The sequence below is a fragment of the Eucalyptus grandis genome, chromosome 2, assembly GCF_016545825.1.
Source record: "Eucalyptus grandis isolate ANBG69807.140 chromosome 2, ASM1654582v1, whole genome shotgun sequence".
In the NCBI taxonomy this organism is placed as follows: domain Eukaryota; kingdom Viridiplantae; phylum Streptophyta; class Magnoliopsida; order Myrtales; family Myrtaceae; genus Eucalyptus; species Eucalyptus grandis.
Genome location: NC_052613.1, coordinates 54,298,990 through 54,316,359, shown reverse-complemented (window position 1 = coordinate 54,316,359; position 17,370 = coordinate 54,298,990). Strand labels below are relative to the sequence as shown.

The window sequence follows — 17,370 nt, the reverse complement described above, 5'->3', positions numbered from 1 at the left end:
TTAAAATCATGCAAACGGATTTATTCGAATGCGGCGCGGTAATCAAGCGATTAATTAATTAATTAAATTAACTAATGCGCCGTATTTCCAGTTAGGGGCATTGAAATAAACTGGAGTATATATATATATGTCGAAAGGGGTCGACTGAAGAGGAAAGGGATGCTGTTGTGCCAGATGATGAAGATTTGTGGTGATCGTGCGAAGGCGGACCCATTCAATCGGCCGCGATTCGCGTCTGCGCGGGGACGCGAATAACGACCTCCTTTGTTTTTTTTTTGTTTGTTTGTTTGACAGCCAAAATAACGACCTCCTTAACCGTGCGACTTAAAGGCTTTGTTTTATCGGTGCCGTTCGGATTGGAGCATTTTTGTCTAGGACCAATGCGGTCTTCTCTTCTCCCGGATCTTGACCTGCTGAAGGAAGAAAAACCGGGGCCTCGCGGAATTCTTTATTCGCTCCGGACTCCATGGATGACTTTCGATGCATTGGCTCGACAAATTAATTAAATTTTTTTGCACAAAATTGACGATGGACGATCGATTTCAAGATAAATAGGTTTCAAATCTAGAACCTTAAAAATAATCACATTATAATAGGTTCCCAATTTTATGAATTCGGAACTTATTTATAGATATGAGAACTGACCCTAGAATCTACCCTTATTATTCTGATTAAGTCCAATTTTAGAGTTTACTTGAATAGACTCTGCAAATGGAGCATTTCAAAAGAGTGATGATTAAACGTTACTTCATACTTTGAAGAAATAAAAATGTTATACTATATTCTCTATTCAAGACTAGAGAGTAGGGAGCGAGAGTGAGAAACGAGAGAAGAGAGGGTAGGGCTTGGGTTTCTAAAATAAGTTCTAACATATAATTGGGAACCTAGCCACTAGGGGTGTCAAAAAAATCCACGTCAACCTAACTTGGTTTGACTTGACCTGGCCCAAAATTTAGAGTATTTTGGGGCTAGGCCTTAGTCATCTTCGAGTAGGGATTTTTAGATATTGATATCAGTAGGATTTCGATCAACCTAGGTTTGGTTAGGTTTGGTTGGCATGGGCTTTTTTTATACCCCTAAATATAATGTAGCTTTGAATAAATTTCCGTTTTTACCCCTCTAATAAAACCATTTTATGATATTTGGGTTCGTCCCAACTCAACTCTTTCTTTTGTATGATATGATATTCAAGTCTCAAGCGAGTTGCATTAGATCAGTCGCAACCATATAGGGTTAAGGTCTGGTCGGGAATCACGAAAACCAAGCCCGACCCAATCCCTTTAACACCCTTACCCACAGCAGTGACAGCACCCTAAAACTAAACCAAAATCAGTCGGGTAGGGCCGGTTACTAGGTAGATCCTGGAGGCATGCTGACCCCTAAAGTTGATTGGATCTTGACGGGCTTTCTATGGATTTCCATTCGGGCTGACCGGGAGCAGGTCTACCAAAGCAAGTCCATGACCTAAGATAGCGGGCTCCCGCAAATAAATCTTGTGAATTTCGTGGGCCGTAGCCCGAATCTTCTTCTAGGCCCAACATAGCGTGCTCCAGCAAATAAATCTTGTGAAGCTCGTGGGCCATGGCCCGAATCTTCTTCTTCTTCCCCACTTTGAGAACCAGAAATTCGCACCGCGAATACAACACAAGAGTCCAACTAACTCGGGAGCTATTCGGGCTTGAATAAAGCCGAAATCGAACCCCGAATAGCAAACAACAACCAGGAACAGAAAACAAAACACCAGGATGAAAATGAAAAGGCATAGGATAGTAAAAAGGATGGAGATGCGGGGTATCGATCCCCGTACCTCTCGCATGCTAAGCGAGCGCTCTACCATCTGAGCTACATCCCCCTCGAGATTTCGTACTCAAACCAAAATGATTTATTAATTCAAACAAATCTTCGTAAGCACGTTCCTCACAAATCGAAAGTGGAGCCACTTCCGCTCCCGACTGATTTACAGATGACTTTAAAATGAATCACCGCACAAAACCGTATTTACATCGGAATGATACAAGCGCTGTTAAGAATGATACAGGGGTCGCCTCGCAGGCCAATCAATTCACGGAGGAGTCGCCGCCATCGGTCCGGGGGCGTTCGGGCCTCGGAGAGAGCTCGCTGCCGGTCGGCACGTCGGAGATGGCCGCCAGGATGCGGCGGATGCTGTTGGAGCGGGCGGGCTTGAAGCTGAGGGACCGTGGCTTTTTGTCCTTGGAGAAGACGTCGGAGGACTTGGAGAGGATGAGGTAGACCAGGGCTTGGACGACCAGGAACATGGCGATCTTCGTCAGCACGTCCGACAGAGAGGACGAGAACAACTCCATGGCCGATCGGATTGGTGGGTCTTGAGTGTCGGAATCTGAATGATCGAGCGGAATCGAACAGGATCGAATGGGTTGCGTATCCAGCATCTGCCGAGCGGGACCGCGGCTTTTATACGAGAGGGAGAACGACACGAGGCGTTGAATTTTCGTGGGGGCGGAGTCGTGCTTGACTGCACGCGGTTCCGCATCGATATCCAATTCTGACTCGAAACCCGCGCAATGAATTGCTAATTTTTGCACGTGAAATAAGTGCACACGACATAAAAAGCCCACTAACCTTCCTTCCTCGTGATCATAAAATATTGGGTTGGCTGGCTCCTACACGTCAGCCCGGTCGTGAACCGCTCGGCCACGTCAGTGTGTGCGATCGAGTCGTCTGCAAAAAGTTTCCGCACAAAAATTAATTTTCTTTTCTTATCATTTGACCTGGACACACTTGCGCACACGTTTATTTCACCCTCTCTCTTTTATATTCTCTCGTCGTTCATTCCTTCTTTGAAAAAGAAAAGCGAACACTTTTCTCTCCCCTTCTCATTAATTCAAATTTTGGATCTCTGCCTTGCCCTTGGATTTTGCTGTTTCGGTGCTTGTTGATGCTTTTGCGCTTTGCTTGATGACGGACTCGTGGTTCAACGAATCTCCGTTGTTTCAGTGTTGAAGAGTATTGAAATATAATACGCGGAAACAACATAATCTTACAATTTACGTTAATACGAAATTATCACGAGAAATAATAAAGACACTAGAAATTTACGTGGTTCGATCCGATCCACTATAATCGAATAATCAGAGTTTTACAATCGCTTACATCCTCGAATATTTCTAACACCTAAATTTAACCACAAATCCAAAGTATTTATAAATAAACAATTCATTTGAAATAAACTCACTGCACAAAATTACCACGCGTTCAAAATTTTATCTTCGTACGCGAAAATTCGGAACTCCAATGTTTGTCCTCGGTTCGCATACGTACGTCTTCACCTTCCTAGATGTCTTTCTTGTACGGCTCCCATGTGCAGCTTACTCCTCCACATAAAAAAAAAAAAAAAAAACAAAAAAAACAAAAAAAAACCATGTCTTTTTATATTTGCCCAAAGTCAAAACTTTGGGCCCCACCATAGGTTATTTTCTTCAACAAGGATTGCTCCTTCTGCTGATAACAAATAGATAATTAAATCTATAGTGAGCCCTTCTTTTTGTCTTCTAGTGACAAAACATATCCTCCTTATTTCCTTGCTTATTTTGCATGTTCAAAAGAAAGTCCAATTAAAGGAAAGATTTCTTCATCTTATTTGTAATTAGCTTAAGAAATTTGATTTAACAAATCGTTATTCAAATTCAAACTTGAGACATTAATTTAACAAAGAAGTTATGAAAAAGTTGAGAAGTCAGGGATGGTAACATCATAAATGTTACGTTGTTGCCGCTGATATTGTTGGCAAATACATAGAGAATTCGAGAAGTTAGGGATGGTAACATCATGAATATTAGGTCGTTGTCGCTGATATTGTTGGCAAATATGTCGAGAGTGTGCAGTAGAAACTCGATGCCTTCTTCTGAGGGAATCATTAAGAGGGAATTCAAGAATGAGCCCATCGACATATCCAATTGGACTTATCTTCACTCAAAAGTTTAAGTCAATGAATTATAAATCAACTAGGATAAACATATTAACCACTATAGTTATTGACCAACTATGATAGATATATCACTTCTTTGATGTGAGATTTCTCTAACACAACTCACTTACACGTGTGTTCTAACAATGTCTCCCTCACATATGTGATCATGCTCACTTAGCCCAAAACCACACTATTGGCTCTCATACCATTTGTTGGAAGTGCGCAGCAAAAGCCCAATGCTTACTTCTAGGGAAATCACCGAGAGAAAGCCCATACTTGTCAATATATCCAATTAAACTCACATTCACTCAAAAACTCAGATCAATGAATTATGGATCAATTAGAATATAATGAATGCTTTATAACACATCACTTATTCGATGTAGAATTCCTCTAACATGACTCACTCACACGTGCATCCTAATAGAATAAGGGTGAGGACTTTGGGCATCCGAAATAGAGCCTTGTAGCAGGCGTAACTTTTGTCAAGTTGTTGAGTTTTGTTGAATTTTGCGTTTATTCTCTCTTTGATTTGAAGCAATGGGATTAGCCACTAGTTTTCCTCATTTTTTCCTTAATCTTTGCCTTGTACAACTTGAATAAGATTTTCGTTTTTGCACCTATATTTTGGGCTTCTTTGTTTCATGTTTTGTCCTGTACTCTGAATTTTTACGGGTGAGACTCTTCTGAAAGGTAACGGAGAGGAATATAAGGTGCTATAAAATGGCGGTCATTGGTTTCTCCAACATCGATGAGAACTTATATTAATGTAATTTCGACATGAGTGCTGGAGCAACAACAAGCGTGGAGTAACAAAATCTATAAGAAGTTAAGAGTGATGACAGAGATCCCAAATTTGAATAAACTAGAGGGAGAGAGAAAGCGTTCGTGTTTCTTCTTCAGGAAAGGAATGAACAAGCAAAGAATGCAAGAGAGGGTGAAATAAATGTATGCATGTCTAGTGATAGGGAAAGAAAATATATTTCGTGCGGAAATTTTCTGCATACAAGCTCCACAGCACGCTGACATGGCTCCACGCCTCGCTTCTTGAGTGGCTTGGACCTAGGTTAACGAGGAGGGGTGGGCCCACCAGATATTTTCCCCTAATGATTTTTGCTAGCGGCTACCTACCTAACTAATTAGTTGCTCAAGGTTCAACTGAAGGTCAAAGTCAACTAACAGGAGACCAAAACCCAAAACCTATGCGAGCGTCTTTCTCGGTAGAAAGTCGTGATGCCGACTCGTGTGATGTGGTTCCATGCACGAGATGTAACAATTTTCTGGTGAAATTGATTTTTGCTAAGGCGTGACTCTTGTGATTTTCTTGAGTTCTCCATATGTTACAAGTCTCTTTAAGTATGTCAATTACCGATAATCTAAAGTAGAACAAATGACGTGAAGAAAGAAATAATTGAACACTGTCTCGATTATAATTGATTGTGCGAGTTCCGAATGTTATGGTACCCTATCGATTTTTACATTCTGTCTTCAACTACTAGCAATGGGACTGGTTGTTCGCATGGGAATGATTTGCTTGATTATGGAATGCTGGGAAAAGTAGCTAGAGGTTGAAATTTTGCTGAACAACAGGTAAAATCAGTTTGTCCTTGTACAAGGAATGCAAGGGAATATTAACATGAATGTGATACTGCGATGTCGCATTAATGTACCACAATGTCACATCAATGCTCACTAGATAAAAGAGTGATAACATTTGATTAATTTTTTTTCCTTTTTTTTGGGGTTGAATGGAGAAAAATGTTAAAATTTAACAAAAAAAAAAAAAAAAAAAACTGGTGAAGGTAAGGTGGCCACGATGCTAAAATGATATTGCCTTGTTGATGATGGGATTATCATTTTAGTATACAATCACGAGCTCAATTCAGGTCGTGAGCGAACTTTCGACCCGTGTTGTACTCACTATTTAATCGTGACGTATTTTGTGCGATAAGATAGTTGTAAGTATCTTGATGGGTTGATAGTAATGGGCCCGCTAATTTCGGACCTCGGGTTGTTGGGGGAGCGAATAAGGTACAATCCGAACACGGTACAATTCAAACCAAACATTCTTTAATGAATGGAGAACTCTACGACGTCACTCAGATGGACTGATCAGTGCTGTGATGGCAAAACTAAAGACCAACGCACGGCACGTGACTTGTCTACCCCGGCTGACTTTTCTTTCATTCGAATCTTGCTTGCGTGGATGTGATCTCATTGCCACGTCCCAGCTCGTTATTTTTCGCAACTTTTTACATGGTGCCATCAATTCCACGTGCTCTCGAAGAGGGTACAGACCGTTCAAGATATCGTATAATAATTTTCTTCCATTTAAATTGGACGGTATCAACTCCCAAATTAGATCGGATCGATTAGACGATTACTAGCCTTTTTTGAACGATTTTTTCCGATCCGAAAGTACGTTTTGACTCGCCCGCGAACTGCGCGCGCTGGTCATGGGATTCTGGCACCTTGGGCACGTTCTCGAAATCGCTTCCGAGTTAGTCGGTCGCTTTTTTGGTCTTTGTATCGAGACAACCCGGCTTATGTTACGGTCCAAATTGGCTTTTGTCCTCGTCTGTTCCGGAAGTACGCTTTTGTCGAGCATTTTTTGGAGAGTTCATCGACTAAGGATCCGAGAATCCCTTGCATGCATCATCAAGCGCATCTCAATTTGGGAACAAATAGCATCTCGCCTAAAATTTAGCAGTACCATACTTTTGCATATTAGCTCAGACTTGCTCATTTTTTGTATTATATATAAACTTGTATTTAAACTTATTCACGGTCATATAAACTTATTATTCATCCTCGTCCAAAAATTAGTACCCACAGCATTTTGGAACGGCAACAATTTTCTTGATAGGAGAGAATTTCGTCCACTCAATATTTTAGTTGATGAGCTGTTAATGACTTAATTTACAATGAAAATTACCCACGTCTATTTTTGGCGAATTATGCACGTAAATCATTTCCATACCTGTCAACCTCCAACAGAGTTTGTGGTTGGAAAAAAAACGATTTCCAACTGAAAATATCGGCAAGACAAAGGATGATATTACTATAGAATATGTAAATTTTAGACCTTGCTATTTCGTGCATTAGTAGGCTCAAGCAATATAACGTTACGATGAGAAATGATTGTATATTCCAATTTAAAGATTTAAGAATTTTGATTATTTTTGTGAAAAACGAATGATTAGAGGAGAATTTTCTTAAAAATAAATGTTCGTGTTATCGAAATAATTAGTCAATAAAAAACATTCCCGTTATCGATAAACACTCGGGACGGGGAGGCAGACCGCGTGCCGGTGCGAAATCAACGGAGCGAAGGAGGAGCGCTCACGTGCTGTCGCGATGGATCTGAGTCCGGGTAAACATTCGCTTCCGTTGACTTTTGAACCGACGTTCGGGGGGGGGGCTGGCTCAGCTACCTCCTCCTTCTCCTCTGGGGAAGTCTAGGAGGAAGAAGTCCTTCTCCTCTGGGGAAGTCTAGAAGGAAGAAGAGGCGAGGAGGGGAATCTGAACGGGATTATTTAAACCCGCATTAATTAAACCGGCAGAGGCCAGCACAAGGCCACTACTTCGTGGCGATCCCCATTTAATTGCAAGGCAACAAAAAGAACTGGTCGTAAATATAATAACACGGGGTCCCGAAAAGGCAAGTTAACGGCGGACGAGGACGACGACAAAGGGCGGCAATGGCCTCCTCCTCCACCACTCGGTGTAGATAAAAAGCCACCGTCTCCTCCTCCCTCCTCCGTTCCGTTCCGTTCCGTTCCCTCCGTCGTCGTCTCTCTCTCTCTCTCTCTCTCCGTCGGGCGTTCGGTCGGTCCCCGAGCTTCGGCTATTTCGTTGTTTCTCTTCGAGGCGGGCGCCGGCGGGAGGTCATGGAGGATGGGGACGCGAAATCGCCGCTGCTGTCGTCGAGCGGGGGGCGGAGGAGCGGGAGATCGCTCCGCCGCAGGAACTCCGTCAACACTCTCAGGACGGAGTTCGTGGCGAAGCTGCCGCTGAAGATCCGCTCCGGCCTCGACGTCGAGACCGACCCGCACGACATCGATCTCTCCAAGACCGAAGGCCTGAGCAAAGGTCTCTCTCTCTCTCTCTCGAGCTCCGGTTTCCTTTGTTCTTGCCTTTCGGCGTTTACGGGAATGAGGAGGAGGAGGATGGCTCGATGGTCGGGACGATTCGCGCTCATCCTGTTTGCGTTCGCGGCGGGCTCGAGGAACAGATTGGAAAAAAGCGCGCGGATCATTTCTTAGTTTCCCTTTATCCTCATCGGAGCATCGTCTGCGATTGCTATACAGTGGTCTCTGTCCTTTTTGCTCCTTTGGGGATTCGTATCTGCGTTGACGTTGGGAAGCGTTCCGGAGAGAGAGAGAGAGAGAATGGCTCGTTGACTTTAATCTGATTTCAATATGACTTACTTGCCATTCTCTGTTATGACGCTTGAACGACTATTTTTCCTAATTTTTTATAAATTTCTCTATTCAAACAAAGATATAGTAATGTTCTTCAGCGGAATTCCGGTTTATTTTAATCGAAAGCTTTGCTTGTGATGCATGATCCCGGTAAAAATGCGTCCTTTCTCTCCCAGTAATATGACTGCGCATACAATTGCTGTGCTCATGTTTAAGTGTCTCCTTTCCATTCCATTGTAAAGAGAATTTCGTTTGGGGCCCTTGTCCAGTTTGAACAATGAGACGGATTTCCTGGAATTTACAGCGGAGAAGGAGTACTATGAAAAGCAACTCGAGACCTTGAAGTCCTTCGAAGAGGTGGACGCTTTGGTGAGCAATGGTGAAGAAGATGAGGAGGATACGGAGGAACAAGCGCAGCATGAAAGAGCGATGAAGATATCAAACTATGCCAATATTGTGCTGCTGGCGTTTAAGGTAGCACATCCGCCAGTTTGTTCGATTCCTGGCACAAGTGTTTTGTCTGTTAATTTGGCTGAAGATGTACACTGCGGTTGAGGTGCTTGTTGCATCAAAAGAGCCTTTTCTCTTTACATGGAAGGCATATTTGTTAAAGTCAATATCCGATTTTTTATGTTAAGCTTGCTTGAGTTGTTCTCGAATAGTGTTTCTATTTGGCAGTTTACATAACTTCAGAATTATCTAGAGTTGTCTAGAGCTCGTTGTTTGTCAAATCAATTGTACTCACATTGCAAATGCTCGAAGGATTCATGATGGAATACATGTTATAATACAGGTATATGCAACAGTTATGACTGGATCAATAGCTATTGCAGCATCTACATTGGATTCTCTACTTGATCTCATGGCTGGTGGCATACTTTGGTTCACACACCTGTCGATGAAGAAGATAAACATCTACAAATATCCCATTGGAAAAGTGAGGGTGCAACCGGTAGGAATAATCGTCTTTGCAGCTATCATGGCTACCCTAGGTACTTTCTCATTCATCACCTGGGGAGTATAATTAGACGAGGACATTGTGGCCCTTAATGCTAAACCTCTTAACAGCTTTCAGATTTGGCCTCACTTAAGAAAGTTCCAAGACTTTAATCATGTTGAGAAACCAGTTATCTGAGATTTTGAAACTCATGGCTAGCCTTTTAAAGCTGGCTTAAAAAGTTTGAAGCATTTTAGATGTTTGTGGCTGCTAGACTTACATCAAAGCGTATGCTTAGCGAATTCTTTTCTGCAGCCCAAAGTGTGAGACTCGAATGACTATTTATGGAGAAAAAAGTTGGTTGCCTAATACCTATGTTGTCAAATCAATGTGAAGGGACAGAAGTATGAATAATTAAGTAAATTATGCAGTCAATAGCATTCATCAAGAAGTTCAGCATGATTTGAAGTGGGTAGTGCCATAACGGGGAAGATGTTTGCTTTGTTCCTTTTTCTGATTTTAACACTGCAATTATCTCAGTATTGTGCACTAATGGAAATAAGCAGCAGATGGCTCCTCTCCCACTCTCTTACCTCCAATGACATGGATGGATGCTATCTGATACAGGATGTCTCATTTTTTTTATTTTTTACTTTTTTTCAGCAACTGAATCCTAGGGTCCTAGCAAAAAGAAGAAAACATCCTAGTTGATTTTCCGTTCAAGTGTGAAGGAAAATGCCTTTGACTCATGACTTTAGAAGAATGTGGTTGCTTAAGCTCACTGGGCAGGGTAACAAGCTCATTTGAGGGATTACTTGGGTCGATAAAGGGGTGACTGTATACAAGAAGCTTAGAGAGAGATGTCTATGTGCCAGACGTAGGGTGTTTTTTAAGCCAAGTTCTCATCCTTTATAAGTGCAAGGGTGTGGGAGAATTTTGTCTCATTTTGTCCTCCCCAAATGAAGTTTGTTAACTTTACTGATGTTCGACAGTTAGGAATGTTTTTCGATTGATGGGCAGACCATATTAAGAATCGACAATGACCTCATTTGATGAGTGTATTGATTGACAAATGCTTTTGACATGAATATTTCAACACTATTTTCTGAGAAAGTTCCTCTAAATCCAGTGAGGGAATTGAACTAAACATTTCTACCTCTTGATTCAAGGAAAATTCATAATCGCTACTGAGTGTTTGGATTTGGAATGGGAAAAAGAATTGATGCCTATGGATTAAATTTTCCCTCAGGCTTTCAGGTACTGGTCCAAGCTGTAGAACAGTTAGTCGAAGATGAAGCTACCGCAAAGATGGATACAAGCCAATTGATATGGCTATACTCAATCATGTTAACTGCTACTGTTGTAAAACTTGCTCTCTGGCTTTACTGTAGAAGCTCACCAAATGACATTGTCCGTGCCTATGCGAAGGTGTGACTTTAATTACTAGTCTTAACCTATCTCTGCCTTGACTGCTATTTACATCATAAGATGACAATTCCTGGTACATATTTCAGTGAGTAGATACACATCTGTTCAGATGCATGACTTGAATACCTGAATTTCCATTGCTGCCTATTGTCAGGATCACTACTTCGATGTGGTAACAAATGTAGTAGGTCTCGCCGCAGCAGTCCTTGGTGATGAATTCTACTGGTGGATTGACCCTGCTGGCGCTATTTTGCTTGCACTTTACACCATTACCAATTGGTCTGGAACAGTCATGGAAAATGCAGGTACCTCTTTTCATGTCATCTCTATCCTCTTCAAACTGTGCCTAGCAGGTAATCAATTAACCTTGACAGTTCAAAAGGTTGACTGGAAGAACTTTAACTAGGAAAAAGAAAATCTCATGGAGGGGTCAATCATTGCGTATGATCTTGCTGAGTAGAATGTTGTCTTAGAAAACTCAGGACGATGTGATGCTGATTTCAGGCTCGTTTCACGCCAAGGACATTTACCACGTATGCTTTTCAATGCAGTTTCGCTCGTAGGACAAACGGCGTCTCCAGAAGTCTTGCAGAAACTAACTTACTTGGTGATAAGACATCCTCAGGTCAAGCGGATCGACACTGTCCGTGCTTACACCTTTGGCGTGCTTTATTTTGTGGAGGTGAGTCCTTAAATACAGTCACTTCCTTTTAAGAGCCATGGATAGGTTCCAACTGTGCCTTTGGATTCCACCACAATGCCGAGTTTTGTTTGATGGCGGTGAAACTGATGAGTGCTGGTTTGTCGACTGAATTCATCACTTGTGACTTACTATGTTTAAGTCTAGTGTTGTCTGAACCGAGTTGATCCCTGAATGGATTGCTTGTTTAGCAAAACGTTGACTCGTCTTGCTTTCGACTTCTTGGGGAATAAACTGGATTGTGTCTGGATTGTGATCAGGTCGATATTGAACTTCCGGAGGAACTGCCTCTGAAGGAAGCCCACGAGATAGGGGAGACCCTCCAGATAAAGCTCGAGAAGCTGCCGGAAGTCGAGCGGGCGTTCGTTCATCTCGACTATGAATGTGAACATAAGCCAGAGCACAATGTTGTGAGCCGGCTTCCGAACAACTAGGTCCTGATACTCATTATATGCTCCCGAATCTGGGCGGTGAGAACATCGCCGTTGCAAATGGAAGAGGAGAATTTCTTCCCCAAGTAGGAAGTACTCGTCGGACAATTCGTTTGCTTGGGGGGTACTGGAAATTTTGTTGAAACAGAAGGCGGGATGTTGAATCCTGCAACCGAGTCTTTTCCCCGGTATCACAATTTTACCGTTTCATTTTTTGAGACGCCGGTTTTCTTTTTTTCCTATTGTTAATGAATTTCTGCAAGGTTTGATTAATGTTAAAAGCAGTTATTGAGGAAAAGGTCAAATGCCAAAAAGGAACAAAAAATTAAGGTCAGAAATACTCAAGTCACGTATTTTTATTTAAAAAATAATAATAATCCATCCGTCTACTTCTGAAGCTAAAAACCTGAACGACATTTTGGATTTATGACAAAACAACGTTTTTGTATACGTCATCATACCAATGCTTTGGGTAATCAATTAATTTCGCATTTCCAAAGTCTTTTTTTAAGTTAATTACCAGTGTTTTGGCAACGCGATAAATATAGTAAAATAAGAAAGAAAATCAAATGTTGGTAAATCAAACAAGTGCTGCATTTGGCCAAAATGAAAAATAAGAGCTAACAACTCAAAAGCTAATTGATGGTTTAATCTAACAAAATTTCGTAAGTCACTCAAATTAAGGCTGACGAATTACGTAAAGGAATAGTAAAATCGATGCATTATTTAAAAAAAAATAATAATATTTTCGTGAAAGTGTTAACAAACTACCAATAATTTATCGATCTTTATTAATGAACAGCATCGTGACACCCACTAATCTTTAAGGCTGCGTTTGGTAGTCCGGATTTGAGTCCGGATAAGATAATTTGTTATCCTATCCGATGTTTAGGAATGTCCACCGGATCAGACAAACCTGGATATATCTGGATAAAACGCCAGATAAAAAATCCGAAGGAGGGGGTGGGATAAGCCTGGATTGGATAAGATTTTTTTTTTTAAGGAAAGAAAGAATTTAACAAAAAGAGAAGATATCACTTGCCGTTTTCAATGGTGGCCACTATGGAGGTGGCCACAATTCCTAGATCTAGGGTTTTTCCATGGCCTTTAATTAATTGAATTTTCTATTTTTTAATTTGATAACTTAAATGAATATCATATTTATTTTTTAATCTTATCCTGAAGTGCACCAAACACTTGATAGGATTAGATATGTCCGCCTTTATTATCCAAAGAATTTAATATCCTACTTTACCCTATCATATCCTAATTATTATCCGGACGACCAAACGTAGTCTAAAGAAACTTAGCAGCACGGATAAAATAAAAATCCATACTTTTAGGCACGGAAAAATAGAATTAGGCTATTATGCATAATTGGGATTTTGTTATTCTAATCATTTATCCGTCTATTGAAAAAGAAATAAAATCGTACTTTTGGAATTATAGCTGCAGAGGCAATGGCGCCCGGAGGGCCTAAACTTCTTTTTAATTGCAGACAAGGATGCCCCCAAGCTTTGTAGTTTGTTCAATTAAGTACCCCAAATTTAGTGATGTTGCAGAATTCTCTACCTGCTCTATTAGTATATAGGAGCATACAATTTGTCCATCGAAACTAGAATGTTTCTCAAAATGCAGCCCAACCAAAGAGATTCTCAAAGCAAATCTCTAAAGAGTGGCTCCGACTGCATACAGTCGGTTTGCTTGGCGAGGAAGACTTTAGTACCTGCTGAAAGATGAAAAAGAGCTATACTGGACCAATGCGAACTTTTGAGCACTCTTAGGAGATCACAGAAGTGGGGAAGGATAAAAGAGCTATTTCCTGGCTGTGGCTGATGAATGGTGGATATTCAAAGCCATGTTGGACGGACAGCCTTTTCTTTGTCCATCCTTTGGAACTTCGAATCAGAAACTGCTGCGAGTCACGGTCACCAGTGCCCTTCACGAAGAAGCACCAGTGAAGAAAAAATCGTCAGCAAGAGAGGAAAAATTTTCTGCACCTAAATTACAATTGCAAGGAGAAGAAATAGTCTTTTTGACAATCGATATCTACTTTCCCTGGGAAAAAAAGAAAATATATATAGCTTCAAAATGAGAAGCACACGTGAAATTCACGGAAGTTATTCTGAACCTTTCCAAGTGTCAGAACATAAGTACAAACACGCGGGCAAATCTCAGTTACAACAGGTGGAGGCGGCGAGAGAGCTCACCTAAGAACCTGGGAGCAGGCGGCCATTGTACATCTTATCAAGTAACTGGCGAGCATCAGGCCTCCTAAGAAGACCCTTATTGTTGGGTAATCCAGTCCCCAAACAAACGGGACACACAAGTTTTCCTCGGCCTGAAAACAATAAACATAACAGAGATGTAGGTTCAACATACTTTCATTTTGCATTCCCTCATATGTACCAATGCTTTTGACCGGTAAAAAGTTATTTGGTTTCCCATGTCATGCAGGTAGAGATTTTTTCCAAAACTCAGTACAGAGAGAGTTCTTCAGAGACTACTGAAATATTCTCCTTCCATGTCTATGCGGGGCTAACAGGTAAAAACACTGCATTAAGCATATGCAACAGATGACGGACTCTTAAACAAGAGAATGATGCAAAATCTTAATAAGCCGCTATATCCAAAGTTCAATGTTGTCTTTCATGCTCCCCTAGATAATAACTCTCTGAGAGAAGCACAAATTTTCTGTAAAACATTAGCAGTGGTGACAGCACAGACCAATAAGGGAAAAAAGAGTGAAAAGGCTAAGTTTTGGTGCATACCATAACAATTTGGACATTCAGTAAACTCATAAACATCCTTTGCCCGTTTTCTGTTGAGAGCTTTCCATTTTCCTGTGCCACCACACATGTCACCTATATGAAACAGCACAACTAGTGAATTCTAGGTGGCAGCAGAGACAGCTATAAACTGCAAATCACTAAGAGGAGAAAAACTATCTGTTGATTCTTTCAACCTCATATAACAATTTTTTACAGAAGCAAGACGAAGGAATTTTGTACTCATCAACGTGATTATAGCTAAGTGATAAGTCATGTTACCAGGGACATGCATCTCAATACAGCTAAAATGAAAAGTTCCTGTAGTTTGACAATGACCCCTCAAAAAAGGAGGAATTAACAAGAGGAGTTGATCTGACCAAAAGAAAAAAACAAGAGAAGTTCATAACATTGGGAAGGAGAAATCATTGGACAGTCTGCAAGCAGATTTTGCGTTCTCAACTGGCAAAAGTTAAGTACTTGATATGTGAGCTACTCCGATATTAAACAGGGTACTCTCGCACTGCAGTCACTGACACTGTGCTACTTGCACAATTCTCATGATAACAAATTACAAGCAATTGTACCACATTACATCGCAGCATTGCACTCCCTTTACATATATAGGATTTGCATGTATTCAAGAAGAGATCGTATCGATAACACTGAATTTTAGAAGGGAAAAGAGTTCAAGTCTTACAGATTATAGCACCACCGCCCCCACAGTTTCGACAAACAGCTCTTTCCTTTGCATCTGGGGCAGTTGCCTTTGGCAGAGCTATGGATGAGCCGGACTTGCTGATCAATGTCACAGACGAACACAAACAGGTAAGACACCAGCGCCTCGAGGTCGACGATTGAGACTCCTGTAATTGGAAACGGGCAATGCTACATATGAAACTCAACCATAAAAGAAATTACATGAGCACATGGGAAACCTTAATTAAAACAATGAATAAAAAAATGAACCTCATGTCTTCCATTTAATATGAAGTTCAGGAAGGGAGAGAAATCATGGTTTTATTGGGAAGCAGTTGCATCAAATACTAATTAAAGGCAAGAAATATGACAAAGCGGAGTAGGATGGCCATCTCCGTACTGCGAACGGCATATTATAATGGAAAATTCATGAAATTGCTGAAATCGCTTCTGTGCAAAAGCACACTATATCAAAATACAAATCCAAAGCCCCTCAAAAAAGTGCTTCTTTCGACAAGAACTCATTCCAGTGCTCTCCTCGGATAAAAATGGAGAGAGGAGATTTACTGTCATTCCCTCTGCACTGGCTCGACTTTCCTCATTTTCAGTCAATGAAAACAGCTACAGAAACTTCACACACGTGCAGAGCAAAGCTATCGACAATCGCATTGCTCGTAACAATGGAGCGTTGATGACCATAGGGAGATTGCGGAGAGTCCCAACAGGCAAGCAAACACAAATTGCCCATTTCAATTCATCGCACAAGGACCCTCACCAGGCAACATCGAAGCAGGCGTCAAGCAGGAAGGCAATTCGGACAATTGGAAAAAAGAAAGGAAATGGTGAAGTGCGGGAAAGGACCTTGGAATTCCCCGTTTCTGGAGGGGGCGAGCCTGAAACTCCGGGACCAGGGCTACCATCTTCTCCCAAGCTGGACCTCACACGAAACTCAACCGACTTCGAATTACCTGCCGGATTCGCATCCCGAACGAATTGATCAAAAAACAATAACATGGGAGGCCCGGTTCACGTTAAAAAAACGTAGTCTTTCGCACGACTCGGAATTGTAGTAAGGGACTCGATAGTGGAATTGCATGACGACAGCTTTTGAAGATTTGGGTCAACTCGAACTCGCCAATGCAAACCGCCAAAGACCCGTTTATCTCGTCTCGCGTAACTTGGAACTTATGTGAGAGAGAGAGAGAGAGAGCTTACGGTGACCGTGAGAGAGAGCGGGGGCGAAGGAGAATCGCGGCGGGAGAACGGAGAGATGCGAGGAGGCCGCCATGGTCGCTCGCTCTTCAGCTCACCGATGGAGCTCGCGTGTTCTGATATTTTTGTGGGGAGGAAGGGAACCGACGTGGATTTTTTTCCTTTTCTTTCACATGATTTGTCGCTTCCTCCCCGCTGCACAAGAACATAATCGCCTGCGGATCAGGCAAAACAGCACACGAATGAAAATGTCATGATGAATGAAAATGTTATCAACCACACCCCAACGTTTTCCGACCGCGGCATGTCTTCAGCTGATTGATTAATGTCTTTTAGCTGGCTATGCCTGCTGATCATCGGATATTTTTTTTTTTTTTTTGTCCTACTCTACACTCATTCTCAAACTTTTGCCCTACTTCTTGGAGAGCGTGGGAATCGAAACCCATTCCTGAAACTTCCGCGTCCTATCACATCCCTCCCTAAAAGAAGGTAAGGATTTAAACCCCTCACCTCCCCCTTCTATGTTGATAAAGTGGTCACTGGGGCGAATCCCAATAGTTGATCATCGGATATTGATGAGGCGAAAGATTAAACCTAGTTGATCATCGGATATTGATGAGGCGAAAGATTAAACCTCGATCAACCATCCATTGCAAACCTTTGGGCATTTGTGTGATGCAACTTTCTATATTAAAAAGAATTTCGACAACGCATTAAGACACGAAATTCTTTAGATAGTGAATGCATCCCTCCCTCGACAGATCACAACACTCCCCTGAAAAATTCAATCGTCGCCTAAACATTTTTACGTCCAACCGAGTT

The 17,370-nt window shown here is 41.6% G+C and overlaps 3 protein-coding genes and 1 non-coding gene across 4 annotated transcripts; 1 reads left to right on the top strand and 3 right to left on the bottom strand.

Annotated features, from left to right (window-relative positions):
• Positions 1–1,779: 1,779 nt before the first annotated feature.
• On the bottom strand, positions 1,780–1,852 carry TRNAA-AGC. Its single transcript has one exon. It is a non-coding gene; the product is annotated as a tRNA-Ala (tRNA).
• A 1-nt stretch (position 1,853) lies between these two features.
• LOC108956322 lies at positions 1,854–2,563 on the bottom strand. Its single transcript, XM_018865637.2, has one exon. The coding sequence runs from the start codon at positions 2,409–2,411 to the stop codon at positions 2,058–2,060; it is 354 nt and encodes a 117-aa protein (XP_018721182.1). The 5' UTR covers positions 2,412–2,563; the 3' UTR covers positions 1,854–2,057.
• Positions 2,564–7,505: 4,942 nt separating this feature from the next.
• On the top strand, positions 7,506–12,167 carry LOC104433799 (metal tolerance protein 4). Its single transcript, XM_010046667.3, has 7 exons — positions 7,506–8,041; positions 8,678–8,847; positions 9,167–9,365; positions 10,560–10,738; positions 10,893–11,043; positions 11,290–11,420; positions 11,699–12,167. Exons 1-7 carry the CDS (start codon positions 7,840–7,842, stop codon positions 11,870–11,872), a joined length of 1,206 nt encoding a protein of 401 aa, XP_010044969.1. The 5' UTR covers positions 7,506–7,839; the 3' UTR covers positions 11,873–12,167.
• A 1,152-nt stretch (positions 12,168–13,319) lies between these two features.
• LOC104433798 (protein PHOTOSYSTEM I ASSEMBLY 2, chloroplastic) lies at positions 13,320–16,756 on the bottom strand. Its single transcript, XM_010046666.3, has 6 exons — positions 16,552–16,756; positions 16,198–16,304; positions 15,338–15,503; positions 14,641–14,733; positions 14,080–14,210; positions 13,320–13,808 (listed from the first exon to the last, which is right to left on the bottom strand). Exons 1-5 carry the CDS (start codon positions 16,622–16,624, stop codon positions 14,080–14,082), a joined length of 570 nt encoding a protein of 189 aa, XP_010044968.2. The 5' UTR covers positions 16,625–16,756; the 3' UTR covers positions 13,320–13,808.
• Positions 16,757–17,370: the final 614 nt, after the last annotated feature.

What these genes read in the sequence shown, in the direction of transcription:
- LOC104433798 (XM_010046666.3), bottom strand. Translation starts at nt 16,624, where the DNA reads ATGGCGGCCTCCTCGCATCTCTCCGTTCTCCCGCCGCGATTCTCCTTC. An exon ending in CAGAAACGGGGAATTCCAAG is followed by an intron (nt 15,504 to 16,197) that starts GTCCTTTCCCGC and finishes TTCCAATTACAG; the next exon opens with GAGTCTCAATCGTCGACCTC. An exon ending in TGAATGTCCAAATTGTTATG is followed by an intron (nt 14,211 to 14,640) that starts GTATGCACCAAA and finishes TATTGTTTTCAG; the next exon opens with GCCGAGGAAAACTTGTGTGT.
- LOC108956322 (XM_018865637.2), bottom strand. Translation starts at nt 2,411, where the DNA reads ATGCTGGATACGCAACCCATTCGATCCTGTTCGATTCCGCTCGATCAT.
- LOC104433799 (XM_010046667.3), top strand. Translation starts at nt 7,840, where the DNA reads ATGGAGGATGGGGACGCGAAATCGCCGCTGCTGTCGTCGAGCGGGGGG. An exon ending in TTGTCCGTGCCTATGCGAAG is followed by an intron (nt 10,739 to 10,892) that starts GTGTGACTTTAA and finishes GCCTATTGTCAG; the next exon opens with GATCACTACTTCGATGTGGT. An exon ending in GCGTGCTTTATTTTGTGGAG is followed by an intron (nt 11,421 to 11,698) that starts GTGAGTCCTTAA and finishes GATTGTGATCAG; the next exon opens with GTCGATATTGAACTTCCGGA.